Raw genomic sequence first — 23,645 nt, 5'->3', positions numbered from 1 at the left:
CCTCCTGCCTACCGTTTTGTATCTCTGCCCGATCCGGATTTGACCTCTGCTTCGCTTGCTGACTACGTCTTTGCCTGCCGATTCTGTTCCTGTTCTGCTATTCCTGGTTTGACCCTGCCTGATGACTTCTCTCATCGAACTGCAGCCTTCCACAGGTAGTGATCTCCATTGCCCTGTGTAATTCCAAATCCCTGTATAGGGGTTTAAAGGGTTTCAGGGTTCTGGGGGTCCTGCTTAGTGGGTGGCTTCCCTCTAGCCTCCCCATTACAGCCCGTCTGAGTCTGTGGATCCAGGCAGGCCATTACACACACACAGTGATGTATGATGCTGCAGGAACGAGGAACAACATCGCTAATTAGAAGAAAACGATTTTTTGTTTTAGGACGACCTCTCCGCGGCAAATGATTTTTGCCACTTTTGCAATCGTTTTAGGTTGCACATAAGTGTCACACGCTGCGATATCGTTAATGACGCCGGATGTGCGTCACAAACAACGTGACCCCGACGATAATTCATTAACGATATGGTAGCGTGTAAAGCCTGCTTTAGGATAGGATATAACTTGCTGGTCACCCCTCTGTAATCCCAAGATTGGGAATCTGGAGCTTAGATAGGGCAGAGGTGCATACGATCTACCTCAGCTTCATTTATTGTCAATGTTACTACTGGAGAAAGAGCTCTCTTTAGCAGTCATATAGACAATGAATGGAGCGGAGGCCGAGCGAGTGCACCGCCACTACATTCAACACAGTGCAGCAGAGCTCAGTTCCCAGGGGTTTCAAAGCCCCAATCTTAACTGTTCAGGGCCCCAGCAGTTTTCCCACAGATAAGGGATAACTTATTTTTTGGGGAATAACCTTTTTAAAGAAAGTGTAACAGGCAGTAAACTATAAGGCTAGGTTCACACTTCCGTTAAATTGTATCAGTTACAATCCGCGGCTCTGGTAAACAACGGAATCAGTTTAGCGGATTCCGTTGTTCCCATAGACTTGTATGAGCAGCGGATTGTGACTGATGATGCTGCGTTGCATCCTCCACCCGACTGATCAGACATGGAACGACTGACCGCGAGGCGGGAGCAACGCAGCCTGTAACGTTTTTTGAGCAGCGCAATCCGTAGGATTTTGCTGCGCATGCTCTCTCTGGCTCCCTGCACACATAACCAGGATACACATCGGGTAACCAAGCAATGCGTTTTGGTTAGTTACCCGATATTTACACTGATTACGTGTGCAGGGAGCCAGCTCTAAGCGGTGCACGCTAGTAACCAGTGTAAATATCGGGTAACCAAGCAAAAAGTGCTTTGCTTTTAGTTACCCGATATTTACCCTGGATACGTGTGCAAGGAGGCCGACACTTCCCCACTCGGCTCCGTCCCCTCCCGCACTCCGCATGTACACATACACACTTACTCACCTGTCCCCAGCCCTGCAGTCCCCGCTCGGCTCCACCCACCTTGAACTCCGCCCCCTCACGCTCCGCCCCCCGCAAACAACGGAGTCCGACAATGAATTCTGCTCTTTGTCATCCGTTGTACAACGCATCAGTCACATGAGTCAAGCAACGCATGTGACTGATGCAAAACAACGGAAATGTGAACCTAGCCTAAGGCATCGACATGCATGGATGTACCTTTCTCTTCGCATGTACTGCTTGGTCCACAAGGGGAACAAGGGTTGAGACTTAAAACTTTATTTTTCCATTGATGGACTTTTTTAGAGGTTTTTTTGCTTGCCAAAATGGAGATTTTATTGGTAGATACTACATTTAGATGACTGCATTTTCTTTGTGGCTGTTGCATTGCAAAACAAAACCCCTCCTCCTGACACTGAGTGCAACTACAACCGCACCACTGATTGGCAGCTTGCTATATACACAGTGCATAGGCAGAAAGCTGCCAATCAGCGGTGTGGGCGGGGTTCTACAGAGCTCAGCATTCAGAGCGCAGGTAGATCTGCAGCAGCAAAAACATTTTTTAAAATCAAAACTGCAACACCCAATACAGTAAGTGAAATCACTGGAATCCGGGTCTCTGCCCCAACATCATACTGCTCTCAGATGGGGTAGGACAATCCTGGTGATAGTTTCCCTTTAGACATTTCTAAAAACATTTTTTTTCTTCTTTTTACTTTATGACAACTGTTACTGACAGTGACATGGAAAGGGGGTTAAACGCCCGGGATCAGAGGTTTCACCAATTTCAGATATTAGTCCAGGAGCCCGGCTGTCATGACAAAGCGCTCAACTCCACTTGTTGGGTTTCTAAAAAAAACTATTAAAACATTTTGTGGCAGATTTAAGGCCCCTTAGTGACCAACGTAAATAGGCATATTAGCCTTTACTAAGGGATTGTCAAAATGACTATGGGATAGCGGGGAACCGAGGCTCCTAAGGTTTCCCTAATCTCAGGGATACTCCTGATGGTGGAGATTCCTGAGTCTCCTTCCTGGCCCTTCTCATGACCAGTCCTGATCTGATTCCCCTCTTCCCAGGTATAGAGAGGACAGTAGTGTGTTGAAACCCACAGATAAGAGACAAGGGAAAAAAAAAAAAAAAAAAAATACTGTCACACCGCACGGACTCAAAAAGGTAAAGCCAATAAGAGGTTCAGGATGAAAAACAAGAGCAGGAAGGAAGCTGCAAAATAACAGGGGTAAACTCCACAACCGCAATGAGCACAACTTTCTCCAGTAAGTCTGGGACACCACACCATACAGACCAACATAGAATAAACTATAGCTGGCATGAGGGGACGAATTCAACCAGCATAAATAGGAGGAGAGCAGATCTGATAGGTCTTCCCACAACATGTGATTAAAGGAGCAAGCAGACGAGCAGAGATTAACTCTTGCTAGCCTGCCTAGGGAATCAGCACACAGCAAGTCGACATCCAAGTCTGTTTGTGTTGATCCCAGACACCAGAGAAACCATTGGGCAAGTGTGAGAATCTGGAATCTGAACAGAACCCAACACCGCCATGACAGTCGGCGAAGTTTGTGCAAAACTTTGTTACAGGGGTATTGTTTGATATTTATAGTGTAACTATAACCAAGTGTCATATTGGCCGCAGAATACAATGAAGAAGTGAATCAAACCGCACCTGCACTGACACTGTATTGCTGGGCTCCTCCACCGTCAGCACGCGTGTGCGGATTGACCTTAGGCAAACGAGCGCTTTCTATAGAGATCAGGGAAAGTGACCGATCCGCAAACTGCAGCTTGTAACAGAATGCGCGTAGGCTTTTCTATATGGCCCTATGGGCACGATGGGGCCCCGCTACCTTCTGGGGCACACAGTATAGATCTGTACCAAAATACGATAGTGTGTATGAGCCCCGATACACAAGGCACAGAACTCACCTGCTCGGTGGAAGTCGTCTTTGCTGTACGTAAAGTCTTTAAGGAAGGTAATACATTCAGTCTCGTGATTGTAACGCCTCGCCGTCTCCAACAACATGATCTGTTGATGAATCAAAGCAGATGTCTGTACCAGCTACTGAGGAACTACAAGTCCCAGCATACCATCTTCCTATCCAACTAATTAAATTGTCTCTCCAGTAAAGGAGACAAACTCTAGCACAGCGCCACCTATTGGAAGTAGCGATCCTAAAAGTCACAAGTGGATTTTCGACAATCCTTTGCAATATGACTCAGGATATATAAGCCAGATCAGAATCCCAATTTGCAGACACGGTGTTTCGGGGTGCTTGCCCCTCGTCAGTGCAAAGTATGGGGGTGTCTGATCTGGCTCATGAGAAAGCTATGTGGGGACCACGGGGGAACACTATTCTCCTTAAGGAGACTTTGCAAGCCAGTCTGGCTGCCAGGTAAGGGGACTTATAGCTGCAATGCCCCTCTGGGAAATATTCAAATTGTCTCTCCAGTAAAGGAGACAAACTCTAGCACAGCGCCACCTATTGGAAGTAGCGATCCTAAAAGTCACAAGTGGATTTTCGACAATCCTTTGCAATATGACTCAGGATATATAAGCCAGATCAGAATCCCAATTTGCAGACACGGTGTTTCGGGGTGCTTGCCCCTCGTCAGTGCAAAGTATGGGGGTGTCTGATCTGGCTCATGAGAAAGCTATGTGGGGACCACGGGGGAACACTATTCTCCTTAAGGAGACTTTGCAAGCCAGTCTGGCTGCCAGGTAAGGGGACTTATAGCTGCAATGCCCCTCTGGGAAATATTCAAATTGTCTCTCCAGTAAAGGAGACAAACTCTAGCACAGCGCCACCTATTGGAAGTAGCGATCCTAAAAGTCACAAGTGGATTTTCGACAATCCTTTGCAATATGACTAAGGATATATAAGCCAGATCAGAATCCCAATTTGCAGACACGGTGTTTCGGGGTGCTTGCCCCTCGTCAGTGCAAAGTATGGGGGTGTCTGATCTGGCTCATGAGAAAGCTATGTGGGGACCACGGGGGAACACTATTCTCCTTAAGGAGACTTTGCAAGCCAGTCTGGCTGCCAGGTAAGGGCACTAATTGGAATATTAAGAATTTTTATGTGTGCATAAATGTGATTTTCTATTTGCACATATACCGGTGGTTTTCGGATTATAAAAGACACACTTTTCCTCCCAAAAATATGGGAGGAAAGAAGGGAATTTTGTTACTTACCGTAAATTCCTTTTCTTCTAGCTCCTATTGGGAGACCCAGACGATTGGGGTGTATAGCACTGCCTCCGGAGGCCACACAAAGCATTACACTAAAAAGTGTAAGGCCCCTCCCCTTCTGGCTATACACCCCCAGTGGGATCACTGGCTCACCAGTTTTAGTGCAAAAGCAAGAAGGAGGAAAGCCAATAACTGGTTTAAACAAATTCACTCCGAAGTAACGTCGGAGAACTGAAAACCGTTCAACATGAACAACATGTGTACCCGAAAAACAACCAAAAATCCCGAAGGACAACAGGGCGGGTGCTGGGTCTCCCAATAGGAGCTAGAAGAAAAGGAATTTACGGTAAGTAACAAAATTCCCTTCTTCTTCGGCGCTCCATTGGGAGACCCAGACGATTGGGACGTCCAAAAGCTGTCCCTGGGTGGGTAAAGAAATACCTCATGTTAGAGCTGCAAAGACAGCCCTCCCCTACGGGGAGGCAACTGCCGCCTGCAGGACTCTTCTACCTAGGCTGGCGTCCGCCGAAGCATAGGTATGCACCTGATAATGTTTGGTGAAAGTGTGCAGACTCGACCAGGTAGCTGCCTGGCACACCTGTTGAGCCGTAGCCTGGTGTCGTAATGCCCAGGACGCACCCACGGCTCTGGTAGAATGGGCCTTCAGCCCTGATGGAACCGGAAGCCCAGCAGAACGGTAGGCTTCAAGAATTGGTTCTTTGATCCATCGAGCCAGGGTGGCCTTGGAAGCCTGCGACCCTTTGCGCTTACCAGCGACAAGGACAAAGAGTGCATCCGAGCGGCGCAGGGGCGCCGTGCGGGAAATGTAGATTCTGAGTGCTCTCACCAGATCCAACAAATGTAGATCCTTTTCATACCGATGCACTGCATGCGGATAAAAGGAAGGCAAGGAGATATCCTGATTAAGGTGAAAAGAGGACACCACCTTAGGGAGAAACTCCTGAATGGGACGCAGCACTACCTTGTCCTGGTGGAACACCAGGAAAGGAGCTTTGCATGACAGCGCTGCTAGTTCAGACACTCTCCGAAGAGACGTGACCGCTACCAGAAAGGCCACTTTCTGTGAGAGTCGAGAAAGTGACACATCCCTCAGGGGCTCGAAAGGCGGCTTCTGGAGAGCAACAAGGACCTTGTTTAGATCCCACGGATCTAACGGCCGCCTGTACGGAGGTACGATATGACACACCCCCTGCAGGAACGTGCGCACCTGAGAAAGTCGCGCTAGACGCTTCTGAAAAAACACGGATAGTGCCGAGACTTGCCCTTTAAGGGAGCCGAGCGACAAGCCCTTTTCCAACCCAGATTGCAGGAAGGAAAGAAAGACAGGTAACGCGAACGGCCAGGGGGATACTCCTTGTGCAGAGCACCAGGATAAGAAAATCTTCCACGTTCTGTGGTAGATCTTAGCAGAAGAGGACTTCCTAGCCTGTCTCATGGTGGCCACGACCCCTTGGGGTAATCCTGAAGACGCTAGGATCCAGGACTCAATGGCCACACAGTCAGGTTCAGGGCCGCAGAATTCCGATGGAAAAACGGCCCTTGGGACAGTAAGTCTGGACGGTCTGGTAGTGCCCACGGTTGGCCGACCGTGAGATGCCACAGATCCGGGTACCACGACCTCCTCGGCCAGTCTGGGGCGACGAGTATGACGCGGCCGCAATCGGATCTGATCTTGCGTAACACTCTGGGCAAGAGTGCCAGAGGTGGAAACACATAAGGGAGCCGGAACTGCGACCAATCTTGCACTAAGGCGTCTGCCGCCAGAGCTCTTTGATCGCGAGACCGCGCTATGAAGGTCGGGACCTTGTTGTTGTGCCGAGACGCCATTAGGTCGACGTCCGGCACCCCCCAGCGGCGGCAGATTTCCTGAAACACGTCCGGGTGAAGGGACCATTCCCCTGCGTCCATGCCCTGGCGACTGAGGAAGTCTGCTTCCCAGTTTTCTACGCCCGGGATGTGAACTGCTGATATGGTGGATGCTCTTTCCTCCACCCACATCAAAATCCGCCTGACTTCCTGGAAGGCTTGCCGACTGCGTGTCCCTCCTTGGTGGTTGATGTATGCCACCGCTGTGGAGTTGTCCGACTGAATTCGGATCTGCTTTCCTTCCAGCCACTGCTGGAAGGCTAATAGGGCAAGATACACTGCCCTGATTTCCAGAACATTGATCTGAAGGGTGGACTCCTGCTGAGTCCACGTCCCTTGAGCCCTGTGGTGGAGAAAAACTGCTCCCCACCCTGACAGACTCGCGTCTGTCGTGACCACTGCCCAGGATGGGGGCAGGAATGATCTTCCCTGTGATAATGAGGTGGGAAGAAGCCACCATTGCAGAGAGTCCTTGGCCGTCTGAGAGAGGGAGACTTTCCTGTCTAGGGAAGTTGTCTTCCCGTCCCATTGGCGGAGAATGTCCCATTGAAGTGGACGCAGATGAAACTGCGCAAACGGGACTGCCTCCATTGCTGCCACCATCTTCCCTAGGAAGTGCATGAGGCGCCTTAAGGGATACGACTGACTCTGAAGGAGAGACTGCACCCCTGTCTGTAGTGACCGCTGCTTGTCCAGCGGAAGCTTCACTATCGCTGAGAGAGTATGAAACTCCATGCCAAGATACGTTAGTGATTGAGTCGGTGCCAGGTTGGACTTTGAAAAGTTGATGATCCACCCGAAAGTCTGGAGAGTCTCCAGCGCAACATTCAGGCTGTGTTGGCATGCCTCTTGAGAGGGTGCTTTGACAAGTAGATCGTCTAAGTAAGGGATCACCGAATGTCCCTGAGAATGCAAGACTGCTACCACTGCCGCCATGACCTTGGTAAAAACCCGTGGGGCTGTCGCCAGACCAAATGGCAGAGCTACGAACTGGAGATGGTCGTCTCCTATCACGAAACGTAGAAAACGTTGGTGCTCTGTAGCAATCGGCACGTGGAGATAAGCATCCTTGATGTCTATTGATGCAAGGAAATCTCCTTGAGACATTGAAGCAATGACGGAGCGGAGGGATTCCATCCGGAACCGCCTGGCGTTCACATGCTTGTTGAGCAGCTTTAGGTCCAGAACAGGACGAAACGAGCCGTCCTTTTTTGGAACCACAAAGAGATTGGAGTAAAAACCTTGCCCTTGTTCCTGCAGAGGAACAGGGATCACCACTCCTTCTGCTTTTAGTGAGCACACCGCTTGCAGAAGGGCATCTGCTCGGTCGGGATGTGGGGAGGTTCTGAAGAACCGAGGCGGAGGACGAGAACTGAATTCTATCCTGTACCCGTGAGACAAAATGTCTGTTACCCACCGGTCTTTGACCTGTGGCAGCCAAATGTCGCAAAAGCGGGAGAGCCTGCCACCGACCGAGGATGCGGAGGGATGAGGCCGAAAGTCATGAGGAAGCCGCCTTGGAAGCGGTTCCTCCGGTTGCTTTCTTGGGGCGAGAATGAGCCCGCCAGGAATCTGAGCTCCTTTGCTCCTTCCGAGTCCCTTTGGACGAGGAGAATTGGGTCTTGCCGGAGCCTCGAAAGGACCGAAACCTCGACTGCCACTTCCTCTGTTGAGGTTTGCTTGATCTGGGCTGGGGTAAGGAGGAGTCCTTACCCTTGGATTGCTTAATGATTTCAGCCAATTGTTCACCAAACAGTCTATCTACAGATAGTGGCAAGCTGGTTAAACATTTTTTGGAAGCAGAATCCGCTTTCCATTCTTTTAACCACAAGGCTCTGCGCAAGACAACAGAGTTGGCAGACGCAATTGAGGTACGGCTTGTAGAGTCCAGGACAGCGTTGATAGCGTAAGTCGCAAACGCAGACATTTGCGAGGTTAGGGACGCTACTCGCGGCACTGCTGGACATACGATAGAGTCCACCTGTGCCAAGCCAGCTGAAATAGCTTGGAGTGCCCACACGGCCGCGAATGCTGGAGCAAACGACGCGCCGATAGCTTCATAGACAGACTTTAACCAAAGGTCCATCTGTCTGTCATTGGCATCTTTAAGTGAAGCCCCGTCTTCCACTGCAACTATGGATCTAGCCGCAAGCCTGGAGATTGGGGGGTCCACCTTTGGACACTGGGTCCAGCGTTTGACCACGTCAGGGGGAAAAGGATAACGTGTATCCTTAAGACGTTTGGAGAAACGCTTATCTGGGCAAGCATGGTGTTTCTGGACTGATTCCCTGAAGTCAGCGTGGTCCAGAAAAGTACTCAGTTTAGGCTTGGGATACCTGAAATGGAACTTCTCCTGCTGTGCAGCTGCCTCCTCTGCTGAAGGGGCTGGGGGAGAAATTTCCAATAGACTATTGATGGCCGCTATAAGGTCATTAACCATGGCGTCACCATCAGGAGTATCCAGATTGAGAGCGGTTTCAGGATTAGACTCCTGATCCCCCTCCTCTGTCTCATCATGTAGAGACTCTTCTCGCTGAGACCCTGATCCGCGTGACGACGTGGAGGGTCTCTCCCAGCGAGCACGCTTAGGCTGTCTGGGACTGTCATCTGAATCAGAGCCGTCAGGCTGAGATGCCTGGGACCCCCTTGAAGCACGGATTAACTCCAACTGAGGGGGACCGGGGAACATTGCCGCAGCATTGTCCATGGACTGAGTAACTGGCCTGGCCTGCAAGGTCTCTAGGATCTTTGTCATAGTGACAGACATCCTGTCAGCAAAAACTGCAAACTCTGTCCCAGTCACCGGGACAGGGTTCACCGGCGACTCTGCCTGGGCCACTGCCACCATAGACTCCGGCTGACGAAGTGGCACAGGGATTGAACATTGCACACAATGGGGGTCTTTGGAACCTGCCGGTAGATTAGCCCCACAAGCGGCACAAGTAGCGCTCACAGCCTGTGTCTTGGCACCCTTGCGTTTTGCAGATGACATGTTGTCGTCTCCTCAGAGCAATTGGGGTATACAGCCAAGAAGCGACCTTACAGTGCAACTATATAGATATATATGGTACAGAGAAAAAAGTACACAAATATAACACTGTGGCACAAGTGGGGCCAGCACTTAAGTGCTGCTTACCGCCCGCTTAACGCGGGTGTGTGGTCGCCAGAAATCCCTTGTCTGGGTCTCCCAGAGCCTGTGTCCGTTCTCCAGCCAGACTGCATGTGAGGAATGGCTGCCGGCGTCCTGTGGAGAGGGGCGGGCCCTGGGCGTGTGCAGACAAAAAGCGGGAAACCTGCGTCCCACTGTGCCCAGTGAGAGGGCTGGAGCATGTAAATAAGGCTCCAGCCCTCGGCGCTGCTTAATCGTACAGCGTCTCTCCCTTGCCCTGATTGACAGGGTGGGGGCGGGAACGAAGCGGAGCTAGGCCACAGAAGCCGGGGACTAAATTTATAAGCGACGCCGTCGTAAAAGCACGGCGTCGCTAAGTCCCCGGCGCACTACAAGTCGCAGCTGCGCCGCCGCTCTAGGGGCGGCCGGCGCAGCAGTCCCCAACACATAAAGTCACTCAGAAAAACTGTAGTGACTATAACCCCAGCGCGCAGCGCTACTGTCCCCGGCGCACTAGCACACCCAGCAAGTCTGGAGTGTGCGCGGCCTGTACATACGGGGACACAGAGTACCTTAATGTCGCAGGGCCTTGTCCCTGAACGGTACCCAGCTCCGTATCCAGCAGGTTCCATGGGTCTGTGGATGGAGCCCGGCCTCAGGGCTTGGGGGCCGGTAAGATCCCACTTCCTCAGAGCCCCTCAGGGGGATGGGGAAGGAAAACAGCATGTGGGCTCCAGCCTCCGTACCCGCAATGGGTACCTCAACCTTAACAAACACCGCCGACATAAAGTGGGGTGAGAAGGGAGCATGCTGGGGGCCCTAGTATGGGCCCTCTTTTCTTCCATCCGATATAGTCAGCAGCTGCTGCTGACTAAACAGTGGAGCTATGCGTGGATGTCTGACCTCCTTCGCACAAAGCAGAAAACTGGTGAGCCAGTGATCCCACTGGGGGTGTATAGCCAGAAGGGGAGGGGCCTTACACTTTTTAGTGTAATGCTTTGTGTGGCCTCCGGAGGCAGTGCTATACACCCCAATCGTCTGGGTCTCCCAATGGAGCGCCGAAGAAATAAGGGGTGCGTCTTATAATCTGAATGTAGCATACCAGTAGATGGTGGAGAATGGTCTGGTCAGAGGAGACAGGGGCAGCGCTGCGGCGTCTGTGCTGGAGCTGCGCTGCGGCGTCTGTGCTGGAGCTGCGCTGCGGCATCTGATGGGGCTGCGGGCGCTGTGCTGCGGCGGCTGTGCTGGGGCTGCGGGCGCCGTGCTGGGGCGGCTGTGCTGGGGCTGCGGGCGCTGTGCTGCGGCGGCTGTGCTGGGGCTGCGGGTGCTGTGCTGCGGCGGCTGTGCTGGGGCTGCGGGCGCTGTGCTGCGGCGGCTGTGCTGGGGCTGCGGGCGCTGTGCTGGGGCTGCGGGCGCTGGTGCTGCGGTGGCTGTGCTGGGGTTGCGGGCGCTGTGCTGCGGTGGCTGTGCTGGGGCTGCGGGCGCTGTGCTGCGGTGGCTGTGCTGGGGCTGCGGGCGCTGTGCTGCGGTGGCTGTGCTGGGGCTGCGGGCGCTGTGCTGCGGTGGCTGTGCTGGGGCTGCGGGCGCTGTGCTGCGGTGGCTGTGCTGGGGCTGCGGGCGCTGTGCTGCGGTGGCTGTGCTGGGGCTGCGGGCGCTGTGCTGCGGTGGCTGTGCTGGGGCTGCGGGCGCTGTGCTGCGGTGGCTGTGCTGGGGCTGCGGGCGCTGTGCTGCGGTGGCTGTGCTGGGGCTGCGGGCGCTGTGCTGCGGTGGCTGTGCTGGGGCTGCGGGCGCTGTGCTGCGGTGGCTGTGCTGGGGCTGCGGGCGCTGTGCTGCCGTGGCTGTGCTGGGGCTGCGGGCGCTGTGCTGCCGTGGCTGTGCTGGGGCTGCGGGCTCTGTGCTGCCGTGGCTGTGCTGGGGCTGCTGGCTCTGTGCTGCCGTGGCTGTGCTGGGGCTGCGGTGGCTGTGCTGGGGCTGCGGGCGCTGTGCTGCGGTGGCTGTGCTGGGGCTGCGGTGGCTGTGCTGGGGCTGCGGGCGCTGTGCTGCGGTGGCTGTGCTGGGGCTGCGGGCGCTGTGCTGCGGTGGCTGTGCTGGGGCTGCGGGCGCTGTGCTGCGGTGGCTGTGCTGGGGCTGCGGGCGCTGTGCTGCGGTGGCTGTGCTGGGGCTGCGGGCGCTGTGCTGCGGTGGCTGTGCTGGGGCTGCGGGCGCTGTGCTGCGGTGGCTGTGCTGGGGCTGCGGGCGCTGTGCTGCGGTGGCTGTGCTGGGGCTGCGGGCGCTGTGCTGCGGTGGCTGTGCTGGGGCTGCGGGCGCTGTGCTGCGGTGGCTGTGCTGGGGCTGCGGGCGCTGTGCTGCGGTGGCTGTGCTGGGGCTGCGGGCGCTGTGCTGCGGTGGCTGTGCTGGGGCTGCGGGCGCTGTGCTGCGGTGGCTGTGCTGGGGCTGCGGGCGCTGTGCTGCGGTGGCTGTGCTGGGGCTGCGGGCGCTGTGCTGCGGTGGCTGTGCTGGGGCTGCGGGCGCTGTGCTGCGGTGGCTGTGCTGGGGCTGCGGGCGCTGTGCTGCGGTGGCTGTGCTGGGGCTGCGGGCTCTGTGCTGCCGTGGCTGTGCTGGGGCTGCGGTGGCTGTGCTGGGGCTGCGGGCGCTGTGCTGCGGGCGCTGTGCTGGGGCTGCGGGCGCTGTGCTGCGGTGGCTGTGCTGGGGCTGCGGGCGCTGTGCTGCAGTGGCTGTGCTGGGGCTGCGGGTGCTGTGCTGCAGTGGCTGTGCTGGGGCTGCGGGCGCTGTGCTGCAGTGGCTGTTCTGGAGCTGCGGGCTTCAAATTATGGCACCAGAGTCGGCGCATGTGCAAATAGAGCTCTCGGCTCAAGATCTCATTTGCACATGTGCAGCCTCCGGTCCATTGATGTCCCAGCAGCAGACTTAAGGAAAGGAGAGGCTTGTCATTGAGCAGATAGCTGAACCTGCGCACGTGCTGACTCCGGGGCGCCATTTCTTTGACGCCTGCTTATTGCGCCCACAGCGAGCATCCGAGACACCCTCCGCACCATCGCCCCTGCCTCCTGTGACCCCGCTCCACCACTGCTGCCTTATATTTAATGCAGCACTGCGGTATATTGAGGGTTGGAGCCCCGTTATTGGTTATATGGCGACCACTGACCTAGTCTCATAATCACTAGGATGAGTGTGATATACGCATGATAATAATATGCAGAATAAGAGGCCATTAGTGAGGATTGTGGTTGCTAAAGTTCTTGATCTAGACCAGTTTTGGGGTGACCGGTCAGCGCAATCACGTAGTTTTCATACCGGTCATCTTCAATCATGGGTGTTTGACAGACGGCGATGATTTACCTCGATGGTGGATGCTTTCAGAAGCGCTATCTGATCCTCTCGAGAAAGCTCCAAAAACCCTGGGACCTGTTTGGCAAAATCCACGATCTCCTGCACGGAGATAATGGCGAGCTCGGTAAAGTGAGCGAAGCGTTGTTGGCGGGCTTCCCTGCTGTTGGGGTCGTTTGCAAGAGGCCACGGCTGAAAAGGAAAAAAAAAGAGAGAATATGAGGATAAAGTCCTGAGAAAGAACACAGTGCATAAGCTAAAATGTGAGAGGAAAAGAGAGCGCTGAGTCAGCCGGGAGGAAAGAGGATATGAAAGCCATGCAGCCATGCTGACAACAGGGCCGCATTTGTAGTGCTCCGTCAGCTTTACCCTAATGTAAGACTGGGCAAAACGCGGGCCAAGAGCCACATCCAGCCCTCCAGCCTTTCCAGACCGGCACATGGATCGAGACAGTCAAAGGGTTAAACCAGTGGCTACGCCGCTGCCCAAAACCTGACCTCACCGCTATCCACATCCTCAGGATGCAGTTAGCGGTGAATACATTGGTAAAGAAGGGGCCGCCGGCGTGCGAGGCAGCAGTTGCGACGACGTCACATCAGCAAGTGTGCGGTGCGGAGGGTCAGTGCAGCAGAGTGCAGGGGGGCAAGAGGAGTGTGGTTTATTTTTTTTTAATTTCTTCGTGTGTTTGGGCTCATATTGTGGGGGCTAATATTGTATACAGGAGGATATATGCGGCAGGAGCCCCCCTCCCCCCATAGGAGGATATGCGGGGGGCTCATACTGTATATAGGGGGACCTGTGAGGGCTCATCCTGTATATAGAGGGGTCTGTGAAGGTTCATCCTGTAAATAGGGGGCCCTGTGAGGGCTCATACTGTATATAGAGGGGTCTGTGAAGGTTCATCATGTACATGAGGGGTCTGTGAAGGTTCATCATGTATATAGGGGGCCCTGTGAGGGCTCATACTGTATATAGGGGGTTCTGTGAGGGCTCATACTGCATATAGGGGGCCCTGTGAGGGCTCATCCTGTATAAAGGGGCTCTGTGGGGGCTCATCCTGTATAAAGGGGCTCTGTGGAGGCTCATCCCGTATAAAGGGGCTCTGTGGGGGCTCATCCCGTATAAAGGGGCTCTGTGGGGGCTCATCCCGTATAAAGGGGCTCTGTGGGGGCTCATCCCGTATAAAGGGGCTCTGTGGGGGCTCATCCCGTATAAAGGGGCTCTGTGGGGGCTCATCCCGTATAAAGGGGCTCTGTGGGGGCTCATCCCGTATAAAGGGGCTCTGTGGGGGCTCATCCCGTATAAAGGGGCTCATCCTGTATAAAGGGGCTCATCCTGTATAAAGGGGCTCATCCTGTATAAAGGGGCTCATCCTGTATAAAGGGGCTCATCCTGTATAAAGGGGCTCATCCTGTATAAAGGGGCTCTGTGGGGGCTCATCCTGTATAAAGGGGCTCTGTGAAGGCTCATCCTATATATAGGGGGCTCTGTGAAAACTCATGCTGTATATAGGGGCTCATACTGTATATAGGGGGCTCTGTGAAGGCTCATCCTGTATATAGGGGGCTCTGTGAAGGCTCATCCTATATATAGGGGGCTCTGTGAGGGTTCATATTGTATATAGGGGGCTCATACTGTATATAGGGGCTCTATGAGGGCTCATACTGTATATAGGGGGCTCTGTGAAAGTGTCTGCTGTACATAGGTGGCTATGTGGGAGCTCATTCCATATATAGGGGGCTATGCAAGGGTTCATACTGAATATAGAAGGCTAGGTGAGAGCTCATACTGTATATAGGAGGCTATGCAAGGGCTCAGTGTATATTGGAGGCCATGCGGGGCTCCTGTTGTATACAGGAGGCTTAATCAGAATATGTTAATCTTAATATTCAGCATAATAAATTTCAGCCTATTGGGCCGGCCTCCACATCAGTCACGGTCTCTCATGTGGCCCCTGAGGAACATGAATTGCCCACCCCTGCCCTAATATGTAGGGGGCAATTTTATTTCCCCTAAAAAATGTATTTTTGTAAATTGTCATAGGATGCTTAGCACAGTAATATGTAGGTGGCCAGATAACGTCCGGGCACGTACGGTCACTTTGGGCTGGTCGCTGAAGGAGCGCTTGTTGCACTGCTGCTGTGCGGAGACCAGCTGCTGGATCATTTCTTCTTGCTGCGGTGTGAGCTGTACGATGTCCTGCGTCAGCACAAGAGGACTGGGGGGAATGAACACCGCAGAGGCCCGGACCACGTCGTCATCTTGCTGCTGTTTCCTGATCTTTTTGCTTCGAATCTGCTCTTCGGAAAGCACACCTGACAAAGCAATTAAAAATAATGGAAAGGACAACAAATTATGGCAGAACGGAGAGTCACAAAAGATAACTGGGCGAGAAATAGTGCTGTATCCAGAGGCTAAAGACTAGGCTACGGTCATATCTGCTCATGGGCAGCCTCAAAAGCTTCCCCTCCGAAACTGAACACAAAAGCTCCTCTGTCACTTACACTGCTCCCGCATGCCGGCCTCTTTGCATTTTCGTAGCCGGCATTCCTGGCACTTGCGACGCATATACATGTCCATCTGGCATTTGCCATTGTTCTTGCAGTTATACTTTGCGCTTTTGATGACGCTGCGCCTGAAGAAGCCTTTGCAGCCCTCGCAGCTCAGCACGTTGTAGTGGAAGCCAGAGGCCTTGTCTCCGCACACGCTGCACACCTCGTTCCCCAGCATCTTCGGGGCAGGACCCTTCTTACGTTTACGCTCCGGCTCCTCCGCTGTTAAAAGCATAAAAAAAAACTTTATATTAGGAGATACAAGAGTGGAATGTGCCACCGATTTCATCATCAGACCCGATAAAACGTAACTGTGAGCCATCATTATACCCGACCATTGATTAACATCTATCATCATTCATTTATTCATTCCCCATCCATCAAGTTAATAATTCATCATCCTCCATCAAACTATCCACGGTCTATGCATCATCTATGCAATCAAATAAATCATCCAATCAATAATTAAATCATCTATCCAATCAGCAATCAATCAATAATTAATCCATTATCTATCCAATCATCCATCAAATAAATCCTCCAATCAATAATTAAATCATCTATCCAATCATCCATCAAATAAATCCTCCAATCAATAATTAAATCATCTATCCAATCATCCATCAAATAAATCCTCCAATCAATAATTAAATCTATCCAATCAGCAATCAAATAAATCCTCCAATAATTAAATAATCACCTATCCAATCATCCATCAAATAAATCATCCAATCAATAATTAAATCATCTATCCAAATCAGCAAATAAATCATCCAATCAATAATTAAATCTATCCAATCAGCAATCAAATAAATCATCCAATCAATTAAATCTATCCAATCATCCATCAAATAAATCATCCAATCAATGATTAAATCATCTATCCAATCATCCATCAAATAAATCATCCAATTAAATCTATCCAATCATCCAAATAAATCATCCAATCAATAATTAAATCTATCCAATCATCCATCAAATAAATCAAATCAATAATTAAATCATTTATCCAATCATTCATCAAATAAAATCATTCAAATAAGTAATCCAATCAATAATTCATCATCCAATCATCCATCATCCAATTATTCACAATCTTTATCATTCATTCTCCATCATCCAATCATCCATCAACTCAATCATCCAATCAATAATTCATCCATCATCCATCAACCTAATCATTCACTCTATCCACCATCCATGCATGCATCATCCATAATACATCCAATCATCCATTCAATCATTCATCATCAATATCTTCATTGAAAGCCATCAGTGTTTGAAACTTTCATCTGATGGTCCAAAAACGTTCTGCCCCATAATGTTCCCAGAAAGTCTGTCCTCCTTCGCCTGGTGTCACTGGACATGTACGGCCACAGTCTGGAGGACTGGGAAGGAGAGTATGGCCTAATACACGTATGGCTGCACCGGCAACAATCACTGACCAGACCATTCGTGCAGCCATCAGCCTCTAATGTGTACGGCCATCTTTAGCCTGAGCAGCATTTTAATTTTCCAATCAGTAGTCCGTGCTCCAGAGCTGCTCTTCCTACAGCAGTCTCCAACGTCAGCCATTGTGGAAGTGTCATTCACAAGGGGAATGTATAGATAAGTTATAAGACAGAATAAGATTTGCAGTTTATTAGTGTTTATGGCTCCTCCCTGCATGCCGTAATCCTCTGGCCTCTCACCAGCGCTGTGCGAGGAGCCTTCTCCATCTGTGCCCAGGACTTCATTTTCGTTGGGTGCCAAGGAACTTCCCTGAGGTTCTAAAACTTCCTCCTTTATGTGCAACTTAATGGAGCTGGGAGAACCCAACAGTAGCGTATCCGCGGGGTGAAAGGACTCTCCATCTGTGCAGAGGAAACACCATTAAGACCATTAGTAGCTCAGGTTACCCATCTCCTGTGCACACGCAGACTAGCCTTGGAGGCACACGCAGACTAGCCTTGGAGGCACACGCAGACTAGCCTTGGAGGCACACGCAGACTAGCCTTGGAGGCACACGCAGACTAGCCTTGGAGGCACACGCAGACTAGCCTTGGAGGCACACGCAGACTAGCCTTGGAGGCACACGCAGACTAGCCTTGGAGGCACACGCAGACTAGCCTTTGAGGCACACGCAGACTAGCCTTTGAGGCACACGCAGACTAGCCTTTGAGGCACACGCAGACTAGCCTTGGAGGCACACGCAGACTAGCCTTTGAGGCACACGCAGACTAGCCTTTGAGGCACACGCAGACTAGCCTTTGAGGCAGAATATACTATTCCACCAAAATAAGCCCCTACCAAAACCATGTATTAAAGAGTTTTCAGAAAACCCTAGTCCCCATCTGCAAATTGTTTAAAAACAAACAGCTTTACTTCCCCTCCCCAGGTCCAGTGCCAACTCTCCACAGCCGCTCCCGATATCTGATATTGGCTGCAGTACTAATGTCATGTCGAGAGAGCTGCAAACAAATCAGTTAGCCCAGAGGCTTGTGCAGTCTATTCAGGCACAGCGGTCGTCAATAACAGTGGCAGAGACTCACTTCTGGACCCAGTGATGGGGAGTAGAGCACAGTGGTTGGGTATTTTTTGGGAACAAACTTCCCTAGGGGAGAGGAGTTTTCCCAAACCAGTAAACCCCATTAAGTCCACTGAAGAAAATCATCCAGGTCACTTACCCAGTGAAACATCAGAGCCATTGACAGCCGTGGCTGACATATTGGGTCAGGCGTCTCCAGGCATCTTCCGGGCCAAACACTGTGCAGAACACACAAGCCATCAGACCATCTTATTCACAATCCTATGCCTCTCATCTGCCCATCTATTTCAACCCCTTTTTCTTTTATATAGGGGAGTAGCAACGCCCGGCACCTCCACCAATCAGCTGTTCCCGATGTCGCTGCTCAGAAATATTCAGTTACAGAGGTGCACAGCACAGTTCTGTAAACGGAATAGTGGCCGAGGCCGGGTACTGCACATCGATTCCCCTATTAATTGCAATATGCAGTACCCGGCCACGGTCACTATAGAGTTGACGGAGCTGTGCAGTTCCGCAACCGGGCAGTTCCAACAGCCGCCAGTACCAGGGACAGCTGATCGGCGTAGGTGCCAGGTGTCACCCCCCCACTGATCAGACATTGATGACCTTTCTTAAAAATAGGGCACCTATGTTAAAGTTCTGGACAACCCCTTAAACAGCAGCAATTTGGAAACGACGTCGGCAGCCACTTGGAAACGGGGCCGGACGTCGGCAGCCACTTGGAAACGGGGCCGGACGTCGGCAGCCACTTGGAAACGGGGCCGGACGTCGGCAGCCACTTGGAAACGGGGCCGGACGTCGGCAGCCACTTGGAAACGGGGCCGGACGTCGGCAGCCACTTGGAAACGGGGCCGGACGTCGGCAGCCACTTGGAAACGGGGCCGGACGTCGGCAGCCACTTGGAAACGGGGCCGGACGACGGCAGCCACTTGGAAACGGGGCCGGACGACGGCAGCCACTTGGAACCGGGGCCGGACGACGGCAGCCACTTGGAACCGGGGCCGGACGACGGCAGCCACTTGGAACCGGGGCCGGACGACGGCAGCCACTTGGAACCGGGGCCGGACGACGGCAGCCACTTGGAACCGGGGCCGGACGACGGCAGCCACTTGGAACCGGGGCCGGACGACGGCAGCCACTTGGAACCGGGGCCGGACGACGGCAGCCACTTGGAACCGGGGCCGGACGACGGCAGCCACTTGGAACCGGGGCCGGACGACGGCAGCCACTTGGAACCGGGGCCGGACGACGGCAGCCACTTGGAACCGGGGCCGGACGACGGCAGCCACTTGGAACCGGGGCCGGACGACGGCAGCCACTTGGAACCGGGGCCGGACGACGGCAGCCACTTGGAACCGGGGCCGGACGACGGCAGCCACTTGGAACCGGGGCCGGACGACGGCAGCCACTTGGAACCGGGGCCGGACGACGGCAGCCACTTGGAACCGGGGCCGGACGACGGCAGCCACTTGGAACCGGGGCCGGACGACGGCAGCCACTTGGAACCGGGGCCGGACGACGGCAGCCACTTGGAACCGGGGCCGGACGACGGCAGCCACTTGGAACCGGGGCCGGACGACGGCAGCCACTTGGAACCGGGGCCGGACGACGGCAGCCACTTGGAACCGGGGCCGGACGACGGCAGCCACTTGGAACCGGGGCCGGACGACGGCAGCCACTTGGAACCGGGGCCGGACGACGGCAGCCACTTGGAACCGGGGCCGGACGACGGCAGCCACTTGGAACCGGGGCCGGACGACGGCAGCCACTTGGAACCGGGGCCGGACGACGGCAGCCACTTGGAACCGGGGCCGGACGTCGGCAGCCACTTGGAACCGGGGCCGGACGTCGGCAGCCACTTGGAAACGGGGCCGGACGTCGGCAGCCACTTGGAAACGGGGCCGGACGTCGGCAGCCACTTGGAAACGGGGCCGGACGTCGGCAGCCACTTGGAAACGGGGCCGGACGTCGGCAGCCACTTGGAAACGGGGCCGGACGTCGGCAGCCACTTGGAAACGGGGCCGGACGTCGGCAGCCACTTGGAAACGGGGCCGGACGTCGGCAGCCACTTGGAAACGGGGCCGGACGTCGGCAGCCACTTGGAAACGGGGCCGGACGTCGGCAGCCACTTGGAAACGGGGCCGGACGTCGGCAGCCACTTGGAAACGGGGCCGGACGTCGGCAGCCACTTGGAAACGGGGCCGGACGTCGGCAGCCACTTGGAAACGGGGCCGGACGTCGGCAGCCACTTGGAAACGGGGCCGGACGTCGGCAGCCACTTGGAAACGGGGCCGGACGTCGGCAGCCACTTGGAAACGGGGCCGGACGTCGGCAGCCACTTGGAAACGGGGCCGGACGTCGGCAGCCACTTGGAAACGGGGCCGGACGTCGGCAGCCACTTGGAAACGGGGCCGGACGTCGGCAGCCACTTGGAAACGGGGCCGGACGTCGGCAGCCACTTGGAAACGGGGCCGGACGTCGGCAGCCACTTGGAAACGGGGCCGGACGTCGGCAGCCACTTGGAAACGGGGCCGGACGTCGGCAGCCACTTGGAAACGGGGCCGGACGTCGGCAGCCACTTGGAAACGGGGCCGGACGTCGGCAGCCACTTGGAAACGGGGCCGGACGTCGGCAGCCACTTGGAAACGGGGCCGGACGTCGGCAGCCACTTGGAAACGGGGCCGGACGTCGGCAGCCACTTGGAAACGGGGCCGGACGTCGGCAGCCACTTGGAAACGGGGCCGGACGTCGGCAGCCACTTGGAAACGGGGCCGGACGTCGGCAGCCACTTGGAAACGGGGCCGGACGTCGGCAGCCACTTGGAAACGGGGCCGGACGTCGGCAGCCACTTGGAAACGGGGCCGGACGTCGGCAGCCACTTGGAAACGGGGCCGGACGTCGGCAGCCACTTGGAAACGGGGCCGGACGTCGGCAGCCACTTGGAAACGGGGCCGGACGTCGGCAGCCACTTGGAAACGGGGCCGGACGTCGGCAGCCACTTGGAAACGGGGCCGGACGTCGGCAGCCACTTGGAAACGGGGCCGGACGTCGGCAGCCACTTGGAAACGGGGCCGGACGTCGGCAGCCACTTGGAAACGGGGCCGGACGTCGGCAGCCACTTGGAAACGGGGCCGGACGTCGGCAGCCACTTGGAAACGGGGCCGGACGTCGGCAGCCACTTGGAAACGGGGCCGGACGTCGGCAGCCACTTGGAAACGGGGCCGGACGTCGGCAGCCACTTGGAAACGGGGCCGGACGTCGGCAGCCACTTGGAAACGGGGCCGGACGTCGGCAGCCACTTGGAAACGGGGCCGGACGTCGGCAGCCACTTGGAAACGGGGCCGGACGTCGGCAGCCACTTGGAAACGGGGCCGGACGTCGGCAGCCACTTGGAAACGGGGCCGGACGTCGGCAGCCACTTGGAAACGGGGCCGGACGTCGGCAGCCACTTGGAAACGGGGCCGGACGTCGGCAGCCACTTGGAAACGGCGCCGGACGTCGGCAGCCACTTGGAAACGGCGCCGGACGTCGGCAGCCACTTGGAAACGGCGCCGGACGTCGGCAGCCACTAGGAAACGGCGCCGGACGTCGGCAGCAATTTGGAAACGCCACCGGACGTTGGCAGCAAATTGGAAACGGGGCCGGACGTCGGCAGCCACTAGGAAACGGCGCCGGACATCGGCAGCAATTTGGAAACGGCGCCGGACATCGGCAGCAATTTGGAAACGGCGCTGGTCATAGGGCATACATATACGTTCTACATCAGGAAAGCTGTTTAAGGGATGTTACTTTATGCATAATCACATATCAACTAGATAGGTCACAAACATTAGATTGTTGATGGTCCTCCTACTTGCAATCCCCATATCATCTTACAGCTGTTGGACAACTGGCTGCAGCAGGAGCCTCCCCCTAAAACAGGACATAAATCTGCCCCGAAAATACTACTACTCCAGAATCAAAAACGTTAATAGGAAATGCAGGATTTTATCCTCCGCAGTGCTTTTCGGGAAGGTGCAGATTTAGGATTTTCTCCTGTCTACTTTCATCATTCATTTCTACGTTTCCGGTTTCCTTTAAGTCAAAACCACTAAAGTTAAAGGTCCATGTACATACCTCTCAATGTTCAGCGAGGGGGAGCCTTCTACGGAAATTGAAGCCTTATTTCTCCACAGCAGTCAGATACTCGCTCTCGTCTTCAGCTCTCGAATCTACAAAATAGAAGGTATAGAAAAGTATATTCAAAAGAGTGAGCAACTAAAGCCACGAGGGTCTCGTCTGGCATCCGAAAATAAATGGAGCGTTCCCCAACCTAGTTCCTCAAAACTAAAAAAGGAAGACGAGCGAGCCTGGCACATGATGTAAAGCAGAAAAACATCCAAAATTTTACAAATGGCTTATCATCGTTAAAAAAAGCGCAAAAAATAATTAAGGGTGCATTACCGTGGCCTTGGAACAGCGTGTGCTGCCTAATGTGTCCTTGGCCTCGTAAAAAAAAATAAAAATTCCAAGTCAGTTTAATCTGAATTGAAAACAAATCCCCTTTTGGGACTTGGCCGAGCCTCGTTATGTGGAGGCACTCACTGCTCTTATCAGACGGGGATGAGGAAAAACAAAAATACACCCAAACCTAAAACATCTGCAGCGTTATCATGCACCGCCTACAATGTGAGGATGGAGAGGACTGAGCCCAGAGGTTTACCAGAACCACTCATCCTAAAACACTACCACCACCATCCTCCTCTACACACACCTGCTTTGTTGGGTGACGGTTATCATAATTTTTCGAATACCGAGAACCCGAGCATGGTAGTGCCCGCTCATCACTAGTTACAAGTACGGAGCACCCGAGCATGGTAGTGCCCACTCATCACTAGTTACAAGTACGGAGCACCCGAGCATGGTAGTGCCCGCTCATCACTAGTTACCAGTACGGAGCACCCGAGCATCGTAGTGCCCGCTCATCACTAGTTACCATTACTAAGCACCCGAGCATGGTAGTGCCCGCTCATCACTAGTTACCATTACTAAGCACCCGAGCATGGTAGTGCCCGCTCATCACTAGTTACCATTACTAAGCACCCGAGCATGGTAGTGCCCGCTCATCACTAGTTACCAGTACCGAGCACCCGAGCATGGTAGTGCCCGCTCATCACTAGTTACATGTACTGAGCACCCGAGCATGGTAGTGCCCGCTAATCACTAGTTACCAGTACTGAGCAGCCGAGCATGGTAGTGCCCGCTCATCACTAGTTACGAGTACCGAGCACCTGAGCATGGTAGTGCCCGCTCATCACTAGTTACATGTACCGAGCACCCGAGCATGGTAGTGCCCGCTAATCACTAGTTACCAGTACTGAGCAGCCGAGCATGGTAGTGCCCGCTCATCACTAGTTACAAGTACTGAGCACCCGAGCATGGTAGTGCCCGCTCATCACTAGTTACTAGTACTGAGCACCCGAGCATGGTAGTGCCCGCTAATCATTAGTTACCAGTACTGAGCACCCGAGCATGGTAGTGCCCGCTCATCACTAGTTACCAGTACTGAGCACCCGAGCATAGTAGTGCCCGCTAATCACTAGTTACGAGTACAGAGCACCCGAGCATGGTAGTGCCCGC

At 54.1% G+C, this 23,645-nt stretch overlaps 1 protein-coding gene across 1 annotated transcript in view; it reads right to left on the bottom strand.

Moving 5' to 3' along the window:
- Positions 1–23,645, bottom strand: part of LOC142256741 (oxysterols receptor LXR-beta-like) — a 63,979-nt gene that overhangs the window by 12,456 nt on the left and 27,878 nt on the right. Inside the window, exons 2-8 of the mRNA XM_075328601.1 lie at positions 22,143–22,237; positions 18,166–18,244; positions 17,191–17,352; positions 15,452–15,721; positions 15,042–15,262; positions 12,960–13,139; positions 3,361–3,460 (exon numbers count right to left, since the gene is read on the bottom strand). Coding sequence (XP_075184716.1) covers positions 3,361–3,460; positions 12,960–13,139; positions 15,042–15,262; positions 15,452–15,721; positions 17,191–17,352; positions 18,166–18,205 — 973 coding nt within the window. The 5' untranslated portion in view covers positions 18,206–18,244; positions 22,143–22,237. The remainder of the gene's footprint in view (positions 1–3,360; positions 3,461–12,959; positions 13,140–15,041; positions 15,263–15,451; positions 15,722–17,190; positions 17,353–18,165; positions 18,245–22,142; positions 22,238–23,645) is intronic.

The sequence above is a fragment of the Anomaloglossus baeobatrachus genome, chromosome 11, assembly GCF_048569485.1.
Source record: "Anomaloglossus baeobatrachus isolate aAnoBae1 chromosome 11, aAnoBae1.hap1, whole genome shotgun sequence".
Lineage (NCBI taxonomy): Eukaryota > Metazoa > Chordata > Amphibia > Anura > Aromobatidae > Anomaloglossus > Anomaloglossus baeobatrachus.
The sequence above is the reverse complement of the archived record's forward strand: the minus strand, read 5'-3'. Positions and strand labels throughout refer to the sequence as shown.